At 38.2% G+C, this 25292-nt stretch overlaps 1 protein-coding gene across 1 annotated transcript in view; it reads left to right on the top strand.

Moving 5' to 3' along the window:
- The window catches only part of NEB (nebulin), a 204610-nt gene that overhangs the window by 132351 nt on the left and 46967 nt on the right, over positions 1 to 25292 (top strand). The window contains exons 96-118 of the mRNA XM_090279733.1: positions 340 to 537; positions 929 to 1033; positions 1747 to 1851; positions 1946 to 2050; positions 5059 to 5166; positions 7240 to 7353; positions 7674 to 7871; positions 8198 to 8302; positions 8953 to 9057; positions 9984 to 10091; positions 11179 to 11286; positions 12410 to 12517; positions 13054 to 13158; positions 13259 to 13363; positions 14024 to 14122; positions 14454 to 14564; positions 18391 to 18495; positions 19144 to 19248; positions 19623 to 19727; positions 21765 to 21869; positions 22030 to 22134; positions 22769 to 22873; positions 23926 to 24030. Coding sequence (XP_090135859.1) covers positions 340 to 537; positions 929 to 1033; positions 1747 to 1851; positions 1946 to 2050; positions 5059 to 5166; positions 7240 to 7353; positions 7674 to 7871; positions 8198 to 8302; positions 8953 to 9057; positions 9984 to 10091; positions 11179 to 11286; positions 12410 to 12517; positions 13054 to 13158; positions 13259 to 13363; positions 14024 to 14122; positions 14454 to 14564; positions 18391 to 18495; positions 19144 to 19248; positions 19623 to 19727; positions 21765 to 21869; positions 22030 to 22134; positions 22769 to 22873; positions 23926 to 24030 — 2622 coding nt within the window. The remainder of the gene's footprint in view (positions 1 to 339; positions 538 to 928; positions 1034 to 1746; positions 1852 to 1945; positions 2051 to 5058; positions 5167 to 7239; positions 7354 to 7673; positions 7872 to 8197; positions 8303 to 8952; positions 9058 to 9983; positions 10092 to 11178; positions 11287 to 12409; positions 12518 to 13053; positions 13159 to 13258; positions 13364 to 14023; positions 14123 to 14453; positions 14565 to 18390; positions 18496 to 19143; positions 19249 to 19622; positions 19728 to 21764; positions 21870 to 22029; positions 22135 to 22768; positions 22874 to 23925; positions 24031 to 25292) is intronic.

Here is a 25292-nt window from a genome sequence, read left to right as displayed (position 1 = left end):
ACAGTGAAGGCTCCGTATTTGACAACAATGTCATTATTTACCCTGTGTTTTAAAAGGATGGGGAAGACATGGACAACAGGGTGGGGACTGAGTGTGGGAGAGGGGAAGGGGTGGGTAGGGCAGGGGAGAGCAATGGGGGAAAAAAATTGGACAACTGTAATAGAACAACAATAAAAAAATAGATGGGGAACTTTTTTAAAGAATATATCAAAGCATTGTTTGTTTAACCTTTGTCTATTCTCAAGGTATTGATCTATATTGGAAATGGGACTCTAAGAGACTGATCTGGATCATTTTAATTTTCTTTTCTTATTTTTGTCTTTAAAATATATTCTTTAGCTGAACTACAGAAAAAATTATGAAGACACCAAAGCAAATATTCATATCCCCAATGACATGATGAATCATGTGCTGGCCAAAAAGTGTCAGTACATCCTCAGTGACCTAGAGTACCGACACTACTTCCACCAGTGGACATCTCTTCCAGAAGAACCCACTGTTATACGGGTCCGAAATGCACAGGAGATCTTGAGTGATGTACGTCTTTTCTGCAGCTTAACTTAATTTCAGGCTTCACCCAGCCTTGCCTTGCCCCCAACCCCTATATTCTAATTATCCCCATAGCCATAGACCCTGCTGCTTTTCAACACAAAGTAGCATGAATAACCACTTTTTATAAGAATTCCCTCTGAGCCATGGAGACCTATGTTCAATATTTAGTCTGTTTCACACTAGACTAAAGCTTAGTTATTGCTCTCCTTCTAAACTTCTTTAGGCCAGAGCATTAAAGACCTCCCAGCTGCTGAGAAACCCACCCTATGACCACTAAGCACCACACACAGCAGAGAGCTGATAGGAAATCATCAAAATATTCTATTGTAAATTCATTCAGTACCTATTATTTCTCACCATTACTTCCTTCTTGCAGAATGTGTATAAAGACGACTTGAACTGGCTGAAAGGCATTGGATGCTATGTCTGGGATACACCCCAGATCCTCCAGGCCAAGAAATCATATGACCTCCAGAGTCAGGTGAGCCAGCCTTCCTAGAATGACTAATTGGCTGTGGATCAATGGAATCCATGGTGTTCTCAGTGGGGTACAGGCAAGGCTGTCCTTGTGCCCTGGCAGAGAAAGCTGGTCTAACAGTGCATGATCAAAGGAAACCAAAGGTCCTCTGTCGAGGAAAACCTCTCCTGGCAGCCTGCTGTGGGGCTGGACCTTCTCAGCTGGAGTTTCTTGAGAGTTTAAGGCATTAGACATTTCTAACAAAGTTATCTGGGAGGTGTTTCATAGTAAACCACTCTCAAGCATCAACACCTTAGTTGATCACGTTAACTTGTAGATAGTAGGATGCAAATGTATACTTTGGCCATAGATAGATAAGCTCTGAAGTAAAAAAATATTTGGAGAATCTCTGAGCATATGGTTCAGCTCTGATCGGGCAAACTAATAGAATGTTAACATTAAGGGGCTGCAGTCAGGAGTGGAGTATAGACATGGGAGAGACAACAAAATGAAGATGGGGACTTGGCAAAGATCCAGACCTCACTCTTGGGCAAGAGAAACTATTAGTTTTGACATTCATACAAAATCTGCAGGACTGTACAATGGCAGCTGCTTTGTTCGGATTAAAGCAGAAAGCCAGGCTAAAGATAAGGGCATACCTAAACTGGCACCAACTGCTAAAGCTAACAGCAGACCTGTATCGTACCATTTTAAGTGACTTTTGTTTTTCTTCACAGCTACAATACATGGCAGCAAGTAAAGAAAACCTACAAAATTATAGCCTGGTCACAGATACACCACTTTACGTGACTGCTGTTCAAAGTGGCATTAATGCCAGTGAGGTGCGTCTTTCTTGTCTTACGTTTCAGAACAAGTCATTATTTGTTTCTATATATTTTACAACAGAAAAGAATAACCCACCTTTTCTATATGTAGGTGAAATATAAAGAAAATTATCATCAGAATAAGGACAAATATACAACAGTACTAGAAACAGTGGATTATGACAGAACCAAGAATCTGAAGAATCTTTACAGCAGTGTGAGTTGAGGTTTTTTCCTCTCATTTGAATTACGTTCCCCACTTTAGAGTCCATAGGTAAAGAAAAAGGATAGGCCTTTACTCCCAAAGGTTTGCCTAGTTTGTTGTTGTTTTTTTCCTGGACCTTCAAGTTCCTACTTTGTCTCTTAAATCCTCCTAGTTATAATTAGATGAGCTCCAGTTTGAATATTGCAATGTTTTAAACATTTGACACAAATTCAGTAATTTCTTCCATGTTGCAGGCAGGTACCATTGAAGCTACTCTTTGTTGATCTTGAACCTGTCCTTCTCTCTCGCTTCTTTAGTGGCCAGTGGCTTACAGACCAACCAAGGCACCCTTTCTTTTCCTCTTCTGAATAGATTGAATTCAACACACTTTTTTTTAAACTTCCTTTCTAAGTAATTTGAGATTTACCAAAAAGTTCCAAAAACATTACATACATTTCCCACATAGTTTTTTCTTTATTTCTGTAGTACAATGGTCAAAACTAAGAAATTAACATTGTTAGAATGTTAATTACAGATTTTATCTAGATTTCACCAATTTTTCCACTAAGGTTCTTTCTGTTTCAGATGCCAATCCACGATTCCACATTGTATTTAGTTTTCATGACTCCATAGTCTCCTCCAACCTGATCATTTCACAATCTTTTCCTGGTCCTTTTCTAATCGTGACACATTTGAAGAATACTGGTCAGGTATTTTGTACAATGTCCATCCTTTGGTTTTATATGATCTTTTCTCATGATTAGATTGAGAGTATGCATTTTTGGCTAGAAATAACGGGGACCCTGACCAGTGTGGCTTAGTGGGTTGGGTGTCGTCCCACAAAGCAAAAAGTCACCGGTCTGATTCCCGGTCAGGGCACATGCCTGGGTTGCAGGGTAGGTCCCCAGTTGGGGGTGTGCAAGAGACAACTGCCCAACGTCTCTCTCACACATCAATGCTTCTCTCCCTCTCTATTTCCTTCACTTCCCCTCACTCTAAAAATAAGTAAATAAAAGCTTTAAAAAAAAATAGAATAACACAGAAGTGATGTGCCCTTCTCAGTGCATCACAGCAGGTGGGTGGTACATGATGTCAATAACTGGTGATGTTGACCTTCATCACTTGGCTAAGTTGCTCTCTGCTGAGTTTCTTCACCATCAAGTTACTATTTTCCCCTTTGTTATTAATAAATATCATGGGAGAGATCCTTTGAGATTATGCAAATATCCTGTTTCTCCTCAAACTTTTTTTCACATAGTGATGGATCTTGCCTGCAACCATTATCACTGTGAAATATGCTTATTGATGATTTTGTTTCCCCCATTCTTCCTACATTTATTAATTAGAATTCTTCTGTAAGGAACAATATTTGTTTATATCAGCCTGGGATCGTGAATGTTTATTTATTCTATGAGATTTGGTTTAATACTATTGTCATTTTATTGCTCAATGGCCATTGGGAGCCCTTTTGGGGTAGCTCCTGTGTCCCCCATCATCATGTATTATGAGCACTTTCTTACATCCTGGCACCACAAGATGCTCCAGGCTCATCTTATATGTTCCACTTCTCAAGGAGCCCTAGTTTATTTACTGGAGAATGCTATTTCAAAAACCAAGATCTAAGCACTGGGTATGCTCACTGCTCCTGGGCTGTCATTGCTACGTGCTCCTTTAAGTGCACAGAGCTTAGAAATCTATGTATGTATACTAACTGGTGTATACTTACATATCTGATTTCTGTATTTATCCAGCTATATCTTACTGATACCTCCAATGCAATTCAACACCATAAGATTCATTTGAGCCTTCTCCCTTTCCTTATTTGTAACATCTTCTTCCTACTTGTAACTTTCTTTCCAGTGAAAAGCATGGCTCTCATTATCTATGATATATTTCCTTATCTGTGCAACCCTCCTATGCACATAAAATATTTTCAGAATTGCTAACCTATACCCCTGTGAGAAACAAATTTACTAACTAGAGTACAGTATTTTGTATACAGTTATTTTTGTCTATAGCATTAGAGTATCCTGTCAAAATTTCAATTTCCAAAATAACTTAAATTAGTTGTTTTCTCTCCACTTCCTTCACTTTACTCTTGTTACACATTTGTAACACAACTACGTTTATTTGTTACAGCTTGTACTCCACTTTCGTCCCCTCCTTCATTCTGATTGATTCTTTGTTTCAATGTACAAACAGTAAATTTCACTATCTGTGGTATATACTGCTATAGCTTTTGATAAATACATAAAGTCATGTATTCACCACCACAGTCAAGATACAAAGAAATTCTCAGTCATTTTCAAATTTATCTCTTGCTGGCCTCTCCTCTCTCCTGGCATCCACAGAGATGTTTCCTATCCCTAAAGTTTTACATTTTCCAGAATGTCATATGAATGAAATTACATAGTACGTAGCCATTTGGTCTGGCTTCCTTCTCTTAGGAAAATAAATTTTTGTATTATGCACATTGCTGCATTAATCAGTAGTTTATTTTTTTAGAATGGTATTCCATTGCATGGATACACTATAGTTAGTCGATGCATTCACAGTTAAAGGAATTAGAGTTCTTTCCAGTTTTTGCCAATTATGAATAAAGCTGCAATATACCTTTGCATATAGCTTTTTGTGTGTATATAAGTTTTCATTTCTCCTGGATAAATAAATATGTAGGAGTGGAAACAAACACATTTTGCGCTTCCACTAGCTACTTAACAGTAGAGAAGGATAAACATGCTTTTAAAAAATGTTAGTGATTACCATCCTCCAGAAATTCTTAGACCCTATGGGGAATGGATATGGCATCAAAAGCTCTGATAACAAGCAAACTGTGATAAGCACAGTCATGGCATTAAACCAATTACTCACTTAAGGGTACTTGGATCCTCCAGAATGAGAAGATTTGGAGTTGTTTGGGTGTGTCTGAGAAGGATAGAAACACAGGGAGAAATCTGCTACTGGAAAGCTAACCAGAATGTATTTTACCATATTCACAAGAAAGATTTTAACCCCTGCAGAATTTGTACAAGGAAACCTGGGAAAAAGTGAAAGCAACCAGCTACATCCTGCCTGCCAGCACCATGTCCCTGACACATGCCAAGAGCCAGAAGGATCTGGCCAGCAGCGTAAGTCAAGTACAAGTGTGATAGCCTTCCCACCCACTCTCTGCCCTCCCCACCTCTCCACTCCCAGGATTTTCCTCACTGATACATCTGTTGCCCAGAAGTAGCCCCAGCACTTCCACAGGCATCTACACACCAGCAAATAATTCCAGATGCTCAATCACCACAAACTCTGTGTACTTATTTCTTCCTCTCCAGGGCCCTGAAGTCCAGAGGGAATCACAAACACTTGTATGAAGGACACAGATGTGGTCTTTCGGGCTGGTTGCCTGTAAATGACATCAGCCAGAAGTGGGGATAAACAGAAGTCATATTATAACGTACAAAATAGACCTTTTTCAATAGAATTATGTGGGTTGTAGTACAAAAACAAACCAATAAATATGATAACTGGTCATTACACCATCCCTGGATAAATGATTTAAAAAGTAAATAATTATCTTTATAACCATGAAATATAAAAAAAGAACAATGTTTCTTAGATATAAACACAATTGTAAGAAATCCTAAATTACATGAACTATTAGTACAAAGTTTTATGATCTTTAACCCTTTATGCCTAAAATGTTCTTAAGTAAAACCTTCTATTATAAAATTCCCTGTAAATGTCATTGGAGTTCTAATAAACTCAGCCCTGTTTTAGGAGCTTTACCTTCTTTACAAACCTTGTCCCCTTAATTGTGAACATTTTATATAACACTTTAGACCGTATTTCTCAGAACGTTTTTAATCAAGACCCACAATGAGAAATTTATTTTATATTTCAAGTCAGCACACACAACTCAAGTTTTTGTGAGTTCCTTCTGACAGAAATGCTTTATAGAAGAGTACTTATTGCTACACTAAAAACAATGCACTCTGATCATTTCAATTCTATTCTATTCATTTATAATAATAGTGACCTACCTAGCAGATTGATTTCATTACCCTCTATTGGACCTATGGATGCATAGTTTTAAAAAAGACCTTGTTATATAATATATGAATTAATTTAATTCTTACCTGGAGAAAAACTAGTACATATGATTTTTCTCATCTCCAACTATTTGGAAGACTGCAAACAGACGAGCCCAAAGAAGCAAACTTTTAATTTGGGAAGAGCAGCTTTGTCAATAGGAGTTTAGAAAGCCTAGCAAATGCTTTATTTTTATTTTTTATATATTTTTTTATCATGAAAAACATTATGGAGACAGGATTCTTGGAAACTTCTTTTTGGAACAAAGTGGGACTCAGAGAAATTAATCCTTTAAAAGAAGGATTCTAAGAGGTTTTTTTTTTTTAAGGTGTCTTTGAATACAATCTTCTTTATAACTGAAGAATGGGTTAGATATAAGAAATATGTGAACTAATATTCTGGAAAATTCTGATGGGAATTTTGTTTGGTTTCTAGTTAGTGAAGAACTAGTTAGTGAACATAGAATATTCCCATCTCCTATTTTCTTACTGAAGTGCGGGCCTCTGGGTTCGGAGAAGATTGTTATTTTATTGTGTGTTAGGAGATTGTATCTTAGTCTCTGTAGGGCCCTGAAATCATGCAGCATTAATTAACAGGGAATACAACTTACGAACTAAAAGTTAGTTTTCCCATAGGCATTGATTGCACTGTATTTTTGGAAAATTGTAGAAACTAAAACTCAAAGATTATGTCTCTTAAGCATCAGACTTGTCAGTTATTAAAAATAAAGTAATTCCTAAACACATTTTTCCTCTTCCACTTATGACTAAGAGTAACAAAGCCATTATCGCAGAAGAGATTATTTTAAAACTACATAATCTTTGAAATGAGATAGTTGTAGTAGCAGTACAAGTACTACTATTGGTATACAAGTATTATAAGGAGTAACTAAAATTTTATAGCTCTCTTCAATTTCAAAAGCACTTTCATACATAGTCTGAATTAAGCTTCCAGATAACCTGTGGCAGGTACGACTGCTGTACCTCTACCTCTGTGCACAGATAAGGAAAGGAACTCACAAAAGTGTTGACCTCAAGTTGGCCAGATCTCATGCTCTTGTGCCAGCATGAATCCATTACTCTCCAAAACTATATTTCTTCCTTTGTGCTTTCTCCCTATAGATCAAATATCGGGAAGAATATGAGAAGTTCAAAGCTCTTTATACTTTACCAAGAAGTGTCGAAGATGATCCAAATACAGCACGATGTCTCAGAGTTGGCAAGTTTAACATTGATGTAAGTAATTTCAAAGACTGTACTTCAAATTGAAGCCAAGTAATATCGCCATCTATTGTAAGTCAGAACAGTTTCTATTAAACAACACATATGGCACTGATTGTGCATATGTGAAGAAGCTAGGGGTTACTCTAGCCCAGACTTCTTCCCCTGCCCACATGAATCTGTAGAAAGTGTTGAAACACTCCAGTCCCTGCCCTGCCCCTAACTCATTGCTATAAGTTGGTTGTCCTGACTTCTCTGATATATATAAAAGTCATATATTGCCATGATTCCATGCACAATTTCCTTCATAGCAGCATGTCATTTTAACTTCACAGCGCCTGTACAAATCAGTTTATGAGAAGAACAAGATGAAAATCAACCTTGTGCCTGACATGGTAGAGTTGGTTACTGCTAAGGATTCTCAGAAGAAAGTCAGTGAAATTGATTACCGCCTACACCTCCATGAGTGGATTTGCCACCCCGACTTGAAAGTCAACAGTCACGTCAGGACTGTCACAGATCAGATCAGCGATGTAAGCCCATTGCTTATGAAGGTCCACCCTCCCCAGCCCCACATGCCCACTCAGTCTGAAAAGAAGCAGGCTCACCCATTTCTTTACCTCAACCTTCCAGTATTGCTTTCCTATGTACCCATGGATCTCATTGGACTCACAGGTCTTCCTGGGAGCAGGGTTCTGTGTGCCAATGTTTCCATGGCATCCTTGGCCTCATTGCTTAATGCTTTTTTCCTTTTCATTCCACTACGTCAACTTGGCCCAGAGGGTGCACATGTCTCTGGTGTTACATTTACAGTCAAATTTTATCTTGCCATTCCTTTTCATCTGTTTCAATTCTGCAGATTGTGTACAAGGATGACCTCAACTGGTTGAAAGGCATTGGTTGCTATGTCTGGGACACACCTGAAATTCTCCATGCCAAACAGGCTTATGATCTACGCAATGATGTGAGTTTCCCTTGTTTTCTTTTTATGTATGTTTCTTCCTTTACATACTCTATAGTCAAGGAGAGAGTATGTAAACTGTGGACATTGTCACAGACCAGCTATGTCTTAACTGGTAGTGGGGTTGGCTGAACTACACAGAAAGATGCTTAGGAAATGAAAGCAGCCATTTCTCCAGAAAGCATGTAGCATTCCTAGTCAACAATGCAGTTGAGCTATCCCATTGTTCTCTGGGGGAGAAGGGACATGTGGGTCCTCTCCCTACTTTGGGGAGTATTTTGGGTATATCAATGAGCATGTATTGTGATTATAAGAAAAATCTCATTTGTTAGGGGTTTGTGATGCTAGAGACAGGATATATTGATAAAGAGGATTTGCTAGGTGAATTAGTACTATAATCAAGATTTCAGTAAGCAAGCATAAACATTCCTAGAAGAGCAATTGTCAAATCTCCTAGAAGACTCTAGAAGTTCCATATGACTATAAACATTGATTACGCTGATTGTCATAACTTCAAACACATCCTGGTCTGTTAAATAAGTGCTAGTAAATGTAAATGCCAGGAGTTAAAAACAACCAAACCCTCTGTGAAAACCAGCCATTTCTAATGTAATGAATGTTCTAACACAGGCTTATTTTCTTCCTCTTGACAGATCAAGTACAAAGCTCATGCGCAGAAGACAAGGAATGACTACAAGTTGGTCACTGATACCCCAGTATATGTCCAGGCTGTCCAAAGTGGGAAACAGCTAAGTGACGTAAGTGCCCATTGGGTGGTGGTACTCTGGGCAGAGATAAAGACAGGGGCCACCATTCAAGCAGAAGTGGCAAAAACGGAAGACTGGGCAGTGCCCACCCTTTTCTCACTGGGAAACCAGAGTTGCTGCCTTAGAAAGTACTTAAGATTCTGCTCTTCACCTGAAACTAGTATAAAATAATATTGAATGTTGACTGTTATTGAAAAAATAAAAATAAGAGAGTCTGCTCTTGTTTTCTAAAACTTGTGTTCAAGTAGCTCCCTGGGGTGGAGTTGCAAGTGATCTAAGTCTATAAAACACTTGTTGTTTTAAAGCTTGCAAAGTTGCTTTTGGTATTCTTGTACCAAGAGCAACAGTTTATGTGTCACTGTCTAGACCTCCTAATAAATTAGAGCCAACTAAAGTAGAATGAGAAGAAAGCAGGCCATGAAATTAGAGGTTGGATGGAGTCCAGCCTCTACCAATCTCTGAGGCTTAGGAAAAGCACTTATCCTTCCAAGCCTCAGCATCCTGATCTGTGCAATGAGAAAATGGGTGAAAACCACCCACTATAATGCAGAGCAGGAAGAACAGGCACAAAGCTGCTCTTTTTTTTATTAAGTCCACAGGTTAATAAATAAATATTATCCCACCAGTGAGTTAGAACATTGAGACCTATTATTTTTGAGCTTGTAAGTAAAATGACCATTCTCTTCTTCTTATGCCTGAGCCAGCTCTTACACTTATTTCTCAGTGTGTGGGTCCACACCCTGGCTCTGATCTTACTGGACATGGCAAAATAATATATCAGAATTCTTCAGACAAAGGGAAACAGGCTACCTTTTAAAAAATAAATAAAAAGAGAAACTTGGGTTTCCATTGACTTTGCTTCTTTCTAATAATGCTACCTTAGTCCAAATCAACCCAGTCTGCTTGTCTGCACCCAGGCTGTCTACCGCTATGACTATGTGCAGAGTGTCAGAGGCAAAGTGGCTCCAACTACAACAACCGTGGATCTGGACCGGGCTCTGCAAGCGTACAAGCTCCAGAGTGAGGTGAGCAGTGAGAACTCTACCAAGCACCAGCAGATATCCTGGGAGTAGCTTACAAAGGCCAGGTCATTGGTCTCTACAGAAGGCACCTCAGCTTGGGCATCTTCTCAGCTTGATCTTGTAAATTGTAAATGCTTTTCCATACTGTACATGCTATTCCATTCACATGAGTTACAAAAAAGGAAAATCCGTTTAGTGCAGAGCCTGTCTTCCTTCTTGGCTGGCTGGATCATCTTTTTAAGCAAACAATGGGCATTTCTGAAGCAATATTTACAAGTTACAAAGGAGAGGGCTAATCTACTATCTCTGCTCTCAAAAAGCTTAAAATCAAGATAACAAAGACAAGCCATATAATCATGGAAAACTATTAACAAGAAATAAAGCTAGAAATTGCTGTTGAAACTCAGATAAAAAAGAACATGGATTCCACTCACATACTTAATTATCTATTCTGTGTTACTTGATGGTGCTACTTCAGTCTCAACCTTCAGTGCTACTCTCCTATATTGAATGTTAGAAGTAATTTGGTTTTTAATATTTTAAACACTGTTCTTACTCATGTATCTCCCCTAAGAGACAGATTATTTAAGGTTACAGACTGAAACTCCTTTCTCCTGCCAGGAATGTGAGCATCCTGCCTGCTTTATAGTCTGACATCAAAGCTATGTTTATGGGGGAGGTGGGCTTCCAAGGATGTGCCTTATGAGTGTATCCGAGACTGGTGACAGCTTGAATATCACCTAAGAGTGTGATTAAGAACAGAGGTGTCCCTTGGCAGCCTGTTTTCTCTACTTATCCCAAATTCTTGCAGATTGCCATGCAGTCAACTGGGCATATGCTTGGAAGCATAGAAGAATTCATTTCTATAAGTCTCTGCACTAATTGCTCTCTTTTTCAAAACCAATCAGTTAAGAATAATTTGATTAATTGCCTGACTCTTAGTATGTATTTAATTTCTGAAATCAATTCAGTAAGCACAAGTACTTTAAGTATCTAACTAAAAACTTAATGTGAGCTGGATAGGACTTGTTTAGCTTAGATCAGTTATTTGATGCAGATGTCATTTAACCCGTTCTCCCTCATTCGGCAGAATCTGTACCGAGGAGCTGGCAAGAGCTCCCTGCCTACTGGATACAGGCTTCCTGTTGACACGCCACACTTCAGACACTCCAAGGACGCCCAGTATATGAGCAGTTATGTGAGTGCTGTCCTCCTCATTAAGAAGGATCTGAAGTGGGAAGGGGCACTAATATTCATTAAGAGCCTATTCTCATCCCCCCAGTCACACCCTGAAGGTTCAATATGATACAATGATAGGAGCAGAAGAGAGGAGACAGCACATTTCCCAGGGGTGCTGTGGAGTTGGCTTGCCCCTTTAGTGCACGGTGTGCACCACCCGGTGTGTCAGCACAGGACCTCCATGAGATTACATCTGCGTGACTCAGTTATCTTGGCTTGGGGCTCATGGCTGCCATGATTCCTCTACTTCAGCCAGCCTCAGTGCAGAAGCACTGTACTAGAAACTTAAATCATATGTTCACTACTGATGTGTGGCGATAGTATTGTCTTTCTTTCACAATGTTTAATTGAAAAAGATATAACATCACTATATTTCTTTGAAAAGAAAGACTTCTCACCTGGCTGCTCACCCTGGTACTTGCTTCACTATTTACCCTCTGTTCCCATTTCATAGAAAGCTCAGAGGGAGAGCTAGGTTCTTGCTACCAGTAGCTTGACCAAGCATTAGCTCTGACACCAATCTCCCCTACTTTTAAAAAGTGCCCAGTTGGGACCTGATACCATTTATCTGAAGGATGAAGCCTAGGGAAATTTTATCTATTCTAGTGATGCTGGCCTGCAGATCATACTCACAAATGAGCCATCAGTTGAACTATAAGCTCCCGCTTCCAGTTACCCTTTAGAGTCCTGGGACTCTTACCTGCTGGCCAGGCAGGGTCCAGTGTCAATCTGTAAAGACTTTTATCAGTTTTAAAATATTTTCTTGTTTCTTCTTTGCATTTCCTAATTTACTAGCCATATTGGGGCTAAAAATGTATAATTGTTTTCATTTTGCATACCTACCCACCAACAGATTTCATCAAGGCAAGCCTGAATTTTATTCCTTTCTACACCTGGCTTTGTTAGCCAACAAAATAATTTTCAAGACTTGGATTATTATTGAAATTTTGTCATGACTTTTTCTTATACTAATGCTTAGAGAATAATTTTCAAATGAAAGTGACAGTTCTTTTCTTGCTGAGAAATGTAGCCCTGCTCTTTGTTTACCTCTCAGTGATCTCATTCTGACTTTGCTTTTGCAGTTCAAGTACAAAGAAGTTTATGAGCACATCAAGGCAAATGGATATACACTTGGCCCCAATGATGTTCCATTTGTCAATGTCCGGAGGGTCAACAACGTTACCAGCGAGGTACTGTGAATGCTAATTCTGTGGAGAAAATACTGCATTTCAAAGATCATGGCTTTGTTTGAAATGCATTAAGAATTAATTGTATTTTAGCTATAAACTTATACATCAGCAAGAAGTAAGAGGGTCTTTTATCACTATTTTGATGCTGGTATCCTTTGGAAATGTTCTTCTATATTTAGTAATGCCATTGTAAAGACCCACTGCCATAAATTATAATGCAAATTAATTTCATATTTTGAAACTTGTATTCAAAAATCTTTAATAGGGTTGCATTTTAGTTTGACTCATGATCTTAGTTTTCTACATGAATTATTAGTTTGTATAACTGATCTACTATCTAACCATCTGATAGAAAGTGGAAGACTTCGTGCTCAAAATTTTTCACCTAAATAAAATATTATGTTCTTTTTTTCATAATCTAAAGCATTTTCTATATCCTCAATCTCTCCCCTCATTCCTTTTTATGTAAAATATTTGCTTGTTGACCAATCAGTATCCCACACTAACCACCTGAAATGATGTTTCCTCCAATGTAGAGACTGTATCGACAACTGTACCACAAACTAAAAGACAAAATTCACACAACCCCTGACACGCCTGAAATCCGGCAAGTCAAGAGGACACAAGAGGCTGTCAGTGAGGTGAGTCTTTTCTTAGGAGAGATGACAGGACGGGTGACTCAGGGGTGACTGTCAGCCACTCAGTCTCTAATGTGTGTATTTCTGGACATTTTCTCTATAGTTGATCTACAAATCAGATTTCTTCAAGATGCAGGGCCACATGATCTCGCTGCCATATACCCCCCAAGTGCTCCATTGCCGTTACGTGGGAGACATCACCAGTGATGTAAGCATATTATGGGGTCTTTCTGGAAACTTACCAAGAGGCCAACTTCTTTCAACATTTAAGCCAACCAGTGGTCTTTGAATAGCCTTTTCCACTAAGTACCTATAAACTGAGTATACAGTTTAAAGGTGAAATAGTGTGGAAGCAGGACCCCACATTTTACCAGCTTTGGAAACCATGGTAAGAGGACCACTTGGGAAATACAAGAATTGCTGGCCACCATCCTTCATTCAACACTGAATCATGACCAACTCTTCACCAACAGTGGCCTCTGTTTCAGGTCATGTTCAGTATCTTTCTCCTGCTCATCCTTACTCCCACCCTTTTAAGCAATTTTCTGCTGTCCTTTTGGTTTGGTTTGGTTTTGCTTTCTTTCCTCCTTGGATGTTTCCTTCCTCTAAAAGACTGCTTCATTCAATCTAGGCTCTTCTCCCATCAATACAATAACAGAATAATAACCATGTCCTCACCTTAGTTCAGCATTAGAGATTTAAATTTAAAAAATGGTGATTTACTTGTATGCAAGCAAACTAAGGGTAAAGGTGGATATGTTGAATCAAAATGAAAGATATATCAATAAAAGAGTGCCACAGCTCTGCCTTATTCATTCTTGATTTATATTTGCTCACAACCAGCTATATTTCTATTTTTGCCACACAGATTAAATACAAAGAGGACTTGCAGATGCTGAAGGGACTGGGCTGCTTCCTGATGGACACTCCTGACATGGTTCGTTCCCGGCACCTGCGGAAGCTCTGGGTAAGTGTCCATCTTCACAACATGTGGCTACTCCTACACAGCTTCAAGGAGCTGGGCAGAAAGAATCTTTGCCCAGAGCTACTTTTAAGGGGAAATTGGCCATTAACCCTCTTGAGGAAGTCATGATCCACTTAAGATGATCTGTGCCCTCTATCAAAGGTAATGAGCTTGGGTAGATGGCAATTGTTTTCTGTCCTTGCTTGGGAAGACATCCAGGGCTCATGGAGGGTCAGCTTGACTTATACATATCAGCCATTTGAAAGACAATGTGTACCCATGACATGTTGTTCCTTAAGTGATAAATCAATTTGCATTTTTTTTGTTGTTTCAGTCTAATTACTTGTACACTGATAAAGCAAAGAAGATGCGAGACAAATATAAAGTAGTGCTTGACACTCCAGAATACAGAAAAGTACAGGAACTGAAGACACATCTGAGTGAGGTAAGGATGCCAAACCTGTCACTACAAGGATGTGTTCCTCTAATGATCATTTTTCAGGCAACTACAAGGGCAAATATCTCCCCTCTGCCTTTAATTACAGACTCCCCTTTTAATAAAGTGAAGATGTCGACATTTGTTTTACCTATGACTAGGACAGCTGAGAGTTTATGTGATCTTACAGATCAGAAAATGTTCTGTCTTACACTATTGTTATAGTCTCCAAACCAAATTTATTTCAAAAGTTTCTCTCCCTTTAATTCCTGCTATCATTAACCCTAATCATGGCAGTGTCATTTGAAAAGTCTTCAGTGGCTCCCTGCTTTGTTCCCACTCAATCAATTCCAAACTATTTAAATTTATTTGAGTGCCCATCATTTTCATCTGCCTCCTGTGGCAATGAGGGTTCTGATTTATTGCAGTTAATTGTGTTTAGATATGCCGTCACCTAGTGCCTTGGCCATAATAGATGGCCATGTTTGCCAATGACTAAATCTTCTTTGTAAAGGTAAGGGTGTTGCACAGATGTTGATGGTTGCTCTTATTATAGGTCAGTGGGCCATTCTCATTGAACTCTGAGGTTGTCTGTGGCCTCATCCATCAGACTTCATTAAGCTGAGCCAAGCTTTGACTGTTGTTAGGCCACTTCACTGACTCCCCTTTCTTAGCAGCTCTGTTGGCTGCTGATGAGGAATCACTTAGGTTCCTAGACGTTGTGATGCCCTGGCAAACCCAATGTTACCCTCAGTGGAGGGGTTGTACAACTTCCCACACTCTCAGTGAGCCAAAGGCAGAGAATGATTCATTCTTCTTGTTATAAATGCTACATTGAATCCATTTGCTTTCCTGATAGGAAAGCTTATGTGTGTTTTTTTTAAATCTTGGTAAAGGCACTTTTCCACTCTGACTAATATCAGAATCATCTGTGAAATATTTTAAGGCTTCCCTCAGTGATCTCTGATGCCCATACCCACATATCTGATTCTCTGTGTCTGGGCTTTTACCTGCTTCATAGATGGTTCTAATATGCCCTCAGTGTTAGGAACCACTGCTTTAAAGTATCACATATCTCCTCCAGCTACCAAATAATAAAAAATTGTTTGGTAACTTAGAATATTTGTTCATATCTCTGAAATACCCTTCCTTGTCTTGGGTTTCCGGTTTCAGAATTATCTAAAACTTTAATTTGTTCTCTTCCCAATTCCTACTGGGAACTTTACACATATTGTGCATCAATATTGAAAAAGAAGAGTAGTTATTTTACAGTAGTGCAGTTTCTCCCACACTTGCCTCACCAAAGAATGACCTAGATTTTGTAAAACATTGATCCAAACTGCTACCTTGGATTCAGAAAGTCTGGAGTAGAGATTGAAAATCAGTTTTAATAAGGGTTTGAGGGAAGTTTTGGATCAGGAACATTTGGGAAACACTAGTTTAGTAAAAAATTTAATAGCTAAAGGAAGTTTAAGTATTAAATCTTGAATTGTCTTTGAATTGTACAGATTCTTGTCACATAAACATGTGTAGTACTAGGAAGCAGGGGTATTGTCCCAAGAAGCAAAAACAATGTGTACCTATGTACAAGGGACAGATAGTACAAAGAGAAGTATAGAAATGACATGGGAGAGTTGGGTCTTAGTCCCAGGTTTACTGCCCATTTGCTGTGTGACCTTGTATAATGCACAACTTCAATACCCCAATTTCTTGAGCTAGAGAATTGGACTTGATAATAATTCAAGCTCCTTTTAACCATAATATTCTAGGGGGGGGGTCTTTATTTAAAATTTAGCCTGGAAGAATGTAAATTTTTAATTAGGTTCTCTCTTTTAGTAGTAACATCAGAAAAAGACTCAAGAAGATAAATTCATTTTGTTTCAACTTGCACTTGTTTATAATTTAGATTTTTAAAGATGGACATTACATACATGTGTATATACTTATTACTTATTTCCTACATTTTTTCTATCTAATTAACATTTATATCATCATTATAATTTATTTGTTACCCATTTGTACTTTCTAGTTTGCCTCATATTAAATTCCCTCAACATTTATTAGAGAACTACTATTTTTCAGATCACTTATCTAAGCACAAAGTGATAAACGGATAACATATCAGAGCCTCTGAGTTCCATGGGTCCATAATCTGTGAGAAGAAACAAAAATCAGTATGATAAATGGTATCCTATAGAAATAGTCAAGACAGTATGGACCCCAGGAGTTTTCCAGGCAGATAAGAAGGGGAATTACATTCTAGGCAGAGAAGAAAGGACAGTATATGAAAATGGCTGTAATGAGTTCTAGAAATTGGGAATAGTTTCAAATTGCACATGGTGCTTATGGAAAACTGTTGGAAAAGGAGACTAGAAACATAGCATAGAGGCTAGATTATGAAGACTCATGGGTGCTGTATTAATGATCTGGGGCTTGATGAAAAATCATTGAAGAGTTGCTCGGAGCAGAGTAGAGCTAAGCCTTAATATCTGCTTTAAGAAAAATCTCTTTCTCAAACTTGTGAAAGATGATGAGCCATGTGGAGTGTCCAACAGAGGATTTGGGAAATGGTTTACAGGGCTCCTATGATGGGCAGAGAAGGAGTGACATGGGAGACTGAACCAGGGCAGTGCTGGTGGGAAGGCTGAAGGATCAGACTTATGGGCTATTATGAAGTTAGGAACCCAGGTTCACAACCATTTGGATGTGGGAATAATGAAGAAAGAGTTTGGGATGATTCCCCAAGTTTCTGGCCTTGGTGCCTGGGAGATCAGGAGTTGTTTAGCAAAATAGAGAAAATAGGAGAAGCAGATTTGGACTGGAAGTGGGGGTAATATAAAGAAATCTACATTGAGCCTGGTAAATCACTCATATTCCAAATGTTGTTGAAAATTTGGGTCTGGAGCTCTGGAGGGACACTGGATATACATATTTGGAAGTCATCAATCTCAAATTGATGGTTGAGGCCCTAGGCATGACTGAGGTCACTCAAGGAGAATATATATGGTGAACGGGGTCAACCCTTGACTCCAGAGAATAGCAGAATCATAGAAGGAAGCTGAGAGGATGTTGTTCACTGAGCACTCAGGAGAGAATGGTGGAATGTAAGGCAGAGAAGAAAGTTTTCAGGAATGAAACTGATCAGCACTTTCAGCTGCTACAGAGGAACATTCTTTGACTTAGCAATTGTAAAGTTTTGGTAATCTTATTGTGAGTGACTTCAGTTCACTGAGCACCCAGGAGAGAATGGTGGAATGTAAGGCAGAGAAGAAAGTTTTCAGGAATGAAACTGATCAGCACTTTCAGCTGCTACAGAGGAACATTCTTTGACTTAGCAATTGTAAAGTTTTGGTAATCTTATTGTGAGTGACTTCAGTGGAGTGGTTGGGGGGAAGCCAAACTATCTCGCCTTGACAAACTAATTAAAGGAAAGGAAAAGAACGAACACAAACACATAGTCTGTTTGGTTGTGAAAGAGAGGAGCAAGGCCATTGGTAGAGGTAGGAAAAGGCTTAATGAAGGGCTGGAGAAATGGAAAGTTGAAGATATGGAGGAAAGGAGGATAATTGCTGGAACAGGGTCCTAGAAGGGACAAGTGAAAAAGGACCAAGATCACAGCAGGAAGCTTTATTCTTGGACAGGCTACAGTATGTATTTTGATAGGAGGGGGCAAAGTAAAGGAAGCATAGGGAGGTAAATAAACTGTTGGTTTATTGGGAAAGAACATTGTTGCAGTGGGAGGGCCTCTGCTTCTTCAATGAAGTATACAATAAAGGCATCTGCAGAGAACATGTGGATGAAGCAGAAATGACAGTGATGACTCTTTTACGTCCAGCTGGTATACAGAGCTGCAGGCAAAAAGCAGAAGTCCATCTTCACTTCAGTTCCTGATACTCCTGATCTCTTAAGGGCCAAGGAGGGGCAGAAGCTTCAGAGTCAGGTAAGGTTAATAAACAAAGATTAAAAAACCTGCCACACTGGCATCACAAATGATGGTTCTGGTTGCCTGACTTCTGGTCAGTGGCAGCCCCTTGCACTTGGTTGTATTTGACGCAGTTGTGGGCCATTAATTTCAAGAGGCAGTGTTTATCTGGGCCATCATCACCATGGTTTTGTTTTACATGAGCGGGTAATGCTGTGTCTTCTTTTCCAAATTCTGTACAACTTTTGTCATTGGGTGACTGGTCTGTGGACTCCAGGTAGTGAAAATAAATTGCTTGCTTTCTTCTGTAGGACCTATCTATTGTCCACAGACAAATGAAACTACATTTCATGCATTCAGACAAAAATAGTGGGAAAAAATGTCGAAGGCTCTATCAGAATCCTGTTTTTCATCTACCGGCATTCTTTATTATATGGATTTAGATCGAACTATACTCAACAATAAGATTATTAAACAACTGGGGTGCAAATACGTGTTTCCAAATGTGAGATGCAGAGAGAAAGAAATGAACAGAAACACATATAAAAAAATAAATAAAAAATAAAAACAGAAAAATAGGTAGACACCTGTTGAATAAAGAAGACTGAATACTAAATAAGAAATGTTTTATCTCTATAACATCTGATCCCTATTCTGATTATTTAGTATCTGTACGTTGAACTTGCCACCAAAGAGAGACCCCATCATCATGCTGGAAACCAGACCACAGCCTTGCAGCATGCTAAAGATGTGAAGGACATGGTCAGTGAGGTAAGTTGGGAACTTGGCACCAAGGCACTGGGTTAAAGAAAAAAATCTTTCATTAAAACCCTCACCTGGGGTGAAGGGATTGAGCAAAAAGGAAAAAGGACTCATGGCCATGGTCAATAGTGTGGTGATTGTGGGGATAGAGGGTATAAGGGGACTAAATGCTAATGGAATAAAACCCTCTCCTGCTGCCTCTGACAGGAGAGCTCATGTCTATAAACTGTGCTCAGCAGCATCAAGAACAGAAAGCAGAGCCATTCTCCTAATGAGCACAATACATTGTGTCCCTAGGGTGGATCTGTGGCATGGTTGTGAATTGTGAGGGGTGGAAACACTTGAACTTAAGTTTGTCTCTCTCTTCTATCTTTATTTCTTAGACAAAGTACAAGATTCAATATGAAAAGATGAAGGACAAGTACACCCCGATTCTAGATACACCAGTCCTCATCAGAGCCAAGACGGCTTACTGGAATGCCAGTGATGTATGCATCCCTTCTTCCTCCTTCTGTTGTGCTAGGGACAGCTGAGGTTGAGGTACCTAAGAAACAGAAGATATTATAGTCATATCCATAGTTCAAAGTCCTGGCCCACAGCGTGCACCAGGGGGAAAAGCTCCAAAACTTAAAACACAGGCACAAGCAGTACCACTGAGGCAAAGTAGTAGCTAAGAGTAATGCTGAGAGATACAAAAAGTCTATTAATCTTCTCATTGCTCTTCTAGGAAGAATATGACCCTTTCTTGTGGTTCTTTGGTAGCATTTCCAAGGGATACTTACCTATAAAATCATGTTCTTGGAGTCAGCCAAACATCGTTTCAAATCCTGATACTGTCACTTGCCTGCTCTATGATTCTATATACCTTACCTAGTTTTTCTGAGATTGTTTTCTTGTATGTGGAATGAAGATTAGAATTGTCATCATTAAATTAGAGTGAAGAAGATAACATTCCTCACATAGAGCTGGTCCCTTTATCGCCCATCAGAAAGTGTTTATGCCCTCTCTTCTCTTGGTAGTCTAAATCAGATGAGTGAAATGTCTGTTAGAATCAGGAGGGACAGACATTTTTATTTTTTGTACCACAGGATCAAGGATAGTACTGCCTTTTAATGGTAATGAGATTATCTGTTAAAGACATGAAATTAATCAACCCAGGGTAGATGGCCAGTCATTACCAGTTTTGCATCTCAGAGCCCAACAGCAAATGCATTGCACCCATAACCAGAACCAGAATCCCTGGAAGGACTGGCCATGTTGGAACTTACACTCAGCCAAAAAAAAAAAGCTCAATCAACTTCATAACCCCTCAATTTAGCAGCACAGCTCTAGGATTACAAGGCATCTTGGAGTAATTATAGTGATCCCAAAATAGAGATGTGTAAGGGTACAGCAAATTGGGCCAATATTTCAGTTCCATAATTTTGTCAGAAAATTTTATTTGGAGCTGAAAGGAGTCTACTAGTTGGAAAGAGACAATGCCAGTTTGCTTCAAATATAAGCTGAGAAAACTATATGCTACCCTCAAAACCTATCCCCTAATATATATTTAGTCTTATTCTGACACCCATATCTTTACCACTACAAGGGCACTGTTGAATATTAATTTGAAGCAAGCTTACTCTATATCACCTCTGTTGGCAGTGACCACACAATGAAATTGGCCCCTGGAATTCATTATGCCCCATTGTCAATACCAATACTAATGACTGTGACCTTTAAGCTAGTCCAATGCAGCAAGGGTGCTACCAAGCATTAAGTTCAGCATGGTTATCCCCACAAGTAGAACTAAGCAATCTTATGAAGTTATCCATCTGAAAAGCAAAGTTAAAATTAAAGAAAAGACATATTTTATTATTTGCTTGCTCAACCACCCAAAAAGAAAAAATTTGTTGAAGGTGGCTACTTGGAAAATCCTGTGTAGATGAGAGGAATCTTACGTTGAAGTAAGAGTTATTGTCTCTTGAAATATAACAAAGCTAAAGATTAGAATGAAATAAAATTTCAGGACTGCTTCATGGAGAAAGCATTTTAATACCAGGAGTTAGAAACAAAATCTTTCTTCTTCTTCCAAGTACAACAATATGTCATGGACTCAATAAGGTTATGTTGTTGTCTTTTTCTTCTCCCAAATGAGCTCTTTGTTTGTTTTACATTTAAGTAAGCTGTTTTACATTGAAGTAGTTTTAGATTTACAGTGAAGTTGCAAAAATAGTACAGAGTTTCCCTACAGCATACACCTAGTTTCTGCTATTGTTAATACCTTACTGTACTATCATACATTTGTCACAACGAATGAACTATATTGATACATTATTTACTAAACTTTATACTTCATTCAGATTTTATTAGGTTCCCCCTCATGCCCTTTTTCTCTTAGAGGATGTGAAATGAGTTTTTAAACATCTCCTAAATTCATTCATGGGAAAAACTAAGAGAGAAGACTCAAGAAAGCTTAAGCTTAAAAAAACCCAATTATTTAACTCGGTAGTTTTTCATAATCCATGTGCAATTTCTCTTTCCAGCTACGCTACAAAGAAACATTCCAAAAGACCAAAGGGAAATACCACACTGTGAAGGACGCCCTGGACATTGTTTATCACCGCAGAGTCACGGATGACATCAGTAAAGTATGTCCCTGAACATTTCTACAATACTTGTGTGGGGCTCAATAACCCACCATCAATTTTAAAAAGTGTCCTCCATTTCCTAACACTCTCTGGACATCAGTAAACTTTTGTACATTAATTTGGGTAAGATTTTATACCTGTCTTTGTGCTTTTACCACAGGTGAAATACAAGGAGAACTACATGAGCCAGCTGGGAATTTGGAGGTCCATTCCTGATCGCCCAGAGCATTTCCACCATCGGGCAGTCACTGATGCAGTCAGTGATGTGAGTCTTCACATCTTCTGTTTTTATACATAAATTCATATGCCCATAGCACTTAGAGAACCAAACACTGCATAAAAACTGATTAAACACTTGACTCAATGTTAGGCCTTATGTATGGATATTTAAATCATAAAACTCATTGGTAAATGAGTGAACTTCAACTTGGGAGAGAAGAATATATATTAAAATTTATAAACCTAATTTTTCTTCTAAGTGTATTATATGACTGGAAGTAGTATACTTCATCTAAGCAATAACCTATTTATGGTCAATTGAAGAGACTTCATGAAGCAATTAAGACACGTACCAATGCTCATTGAGAAAGAAATTTCAGCTCCTATATAAAAAGACAGCTGCCAAGTTAATGATATGCTCTCTAGGAAAGCAGTTCTTTTAAATTTGAATTCTTTAACTGGTATTAAAAATAAAAATTTCCATATATAATATAATAGTACACCATAAAATGAGCAGAAAAAGGTAGTACTGGAAACTTCTCTTGAATAATTTTTTTAATACTTCATTATTCTATATGCCTTGGTGGTTAGAGCTTCTGTTTGTTCTACTTGTATCAATCCTAACCTATTGCTGTTTGGAGCTAGGTTCTTAAAACTCTTTGATGGTGTTCTTCTCCCAGGTAAAATACAAAGAAGATTTGACCTGGCTTAAAGGCATTGGTTGCTATGCCTATGATACCCCTGACTTCTCTCTGGCTGAAAAGAACAAGACTCTCTACAGCAAGGTATAACTAACTACTCAGGGATAATGGCCACATATGGTTAACATATTTCAGTGCCCACAGAGAGAATTAGCACTGAGGATATAGTGTTTTCATATTTCCATCCCTATCCTCGCTTCTAAACCTTGGAGTTGCAGTACCTACTGAGTTGTTCACCATCTGATGAGCTCTACCAAAATGGCATGTCTCAAACTGTTTTTAGTACTGACCTCATTGTCTATAGTCATCATTAATTTATATAATTTATTTGAATTTGATAAATGTTTTTTTCAGTACAACTCCTCATGTCTCTGCCAGAATTTCCTCCTTATTAATAAGTCTCTGTGTGATTCATCCTATTAGAGTTGACATTGTAGCAAATATAAAGTGGGATTATTTTAATCCAAAAACTTGATATGCAACTCTAGGCAAATAACTTTGTTTTTATGGCTTTGTATTTCTATTTCCAAAAAAAAGCCATTGGATTGGCTTCCTCTGTGTTCTAAAATAAGAGTCAGCAAGCTTTACTTAAAAGTGCCAGGTAGTTAATATTTTGGACTTTGTGGGCCACATTCATTCTGTCACATTCTTTATTTATAATTCCTTAAAATTGTTTTAAAAAAATTCTTAGTTCATGGGGCCATTTAAAAATAGGTGGTCGTCTAAAAGTTAGCTCACCCTTACCCTAAAATATTATGATTATCTGATTAATTCCTAGAAAACTATTTCAAATTAAAAGACTAAAATCTCCCTTCAACTTCACATGGTGATACCTTCAAAGTAAAATAATAATTATTATAATATGTAGAAACAATGAAGAAAATGATTTGGATTCTTGCCAAATTTGGAAAATAGATCTGTTTGTTATTCATTCTATAAAGGTATATATTTTGGGGTGAGTTTTCAAGAAATCCAGGTGTATGTACTCTTCATTGCTTTGGGAGACAGAGTAAGCATTCAGTACTTAGTTGTTAACTCTATGAATGAATTATCACAATTGTATAAGATAACTGACATGTCTTATTCTTAAAATAATCATTGCCTGCTATCAAGTAACCACATTCTGTTTTCTCTAGTATAAGTATAAAGAGGTATTTGAAAGAACAAAGGCAGATTTTAAGTATGAAGCTGATTGTCCAATCAATAGGCATTTCAAGCATGCAACTCAATTGATGAATGAGGTATGTATGACCTTACCCAAGTAAGCCTATTCAGTTCCCTTAAGAAGTCTATGGCATTAATTGATTAGAGCCCAATTAATAAATTACAGGAAAGCCATTCTAAGTGTTGATTCAAATAAAGATTTGGAAATATCCTTATAAAGTCACTATCTGATGGACTCTACCAAAAGCATGAATAAGAACGCGTGAAGGGACTGTGCAGAGTGGTGTGAGGGCCCTACAGCCAGCGCCACCTCTGCTCGCACTAGCATGGGCAGCACTGCCCTTTGGACAGTGAGGGCAAGGAAGTAAAGGATTTTGTTGACTATCCGCTGAACTCCCTTACCCATGACATTATGTAGAGTTGAGAAACACCGAAATCCAAGGTTAATTTAGTATCCCTTAACTAGGGCACAGAAATAGCAGTGGTTGGAAAAGCCACCCCAAAGGGGATAATTGTGATTCAGAATTCAATTGTATTGCCATTGTTACTTATACATTGGTGCAGAGAGGTATCCATCTACACCCAAACTATTCCTTTATATTCTACCCAACTTTCCTGAAACTGTCTTTGTAATAATTTAAGTTAAATTTAGCTTTAAATGACTGAAATAAGCAAGCTATGAATTAACTTATGTTTGGATGGTTTTACATTTAATTTTTTATCTTTGGATTTTTCACAGATTTATATATATTCAAAAACAATGTCAGAAAATTAGTAAAATGTATCTTCAAATGGAAATGTAGCCAATGGTATATTATTTAAATATATGACATCTTTGTTGTTTTTAAATTTGATTTTGTTCATTTTCAGTAGATTTCCAGGTGGGACAACTCTGAAGAATTACTATTAATAACTTCCTAGAATACAGTCTTAATATATTTTGTTTCTATTTTTCACATTCACAAAGGATTTTCAGGTCTCTTTTATAATCAAATAAATTAATTAGCATTAGAAGACTATTAGAATTTTTCATGAATATTCTTTTTGATTCTCACAGTCTTAGATAGTCAACCTATAGATTATCAGTGCCTTCTTTTAAATACAATGTAAGGTGCCATATATCCCAACATTGCTAATGGCATCATATGTAGAGATGGGAAATGTTTAGGCACAATGTACTTCAATTTTGGCGTCATAAATCAGATCTATCGCAAGCACCAGCCTTCCCAGGCAGTCTTCCTCCACTTGACTCTCTTCGTCTCCCTGTGTTTATTACCCCGGATGCTTTGGGAGCCCACCTCCCAAAATCACATGTTTCTAGCTCTCTGGAGTGTTTATC

This window comes from Furipterus horrens, unplaced genomic scaffold, assembly GCF_987537825.1.
Source record: "Furipterus horrens unplaced genomic scaffold, mFurHor1.1.pri manual_scaffold_1, whole genome shotgun sequence".
In the NCBI taxonomy this organism is placed as follows: Eukaryota; Metazoa; Chordata; class Mammalia; order Chiroptera; family Furipteridae; genus Furipterus; species Furipterus horrens.
The sequence above is the reverse complement of the archived record's forward strand: the minus strand, read 5'-3'. Positions and strand labels throughout refer to the sequence as shown.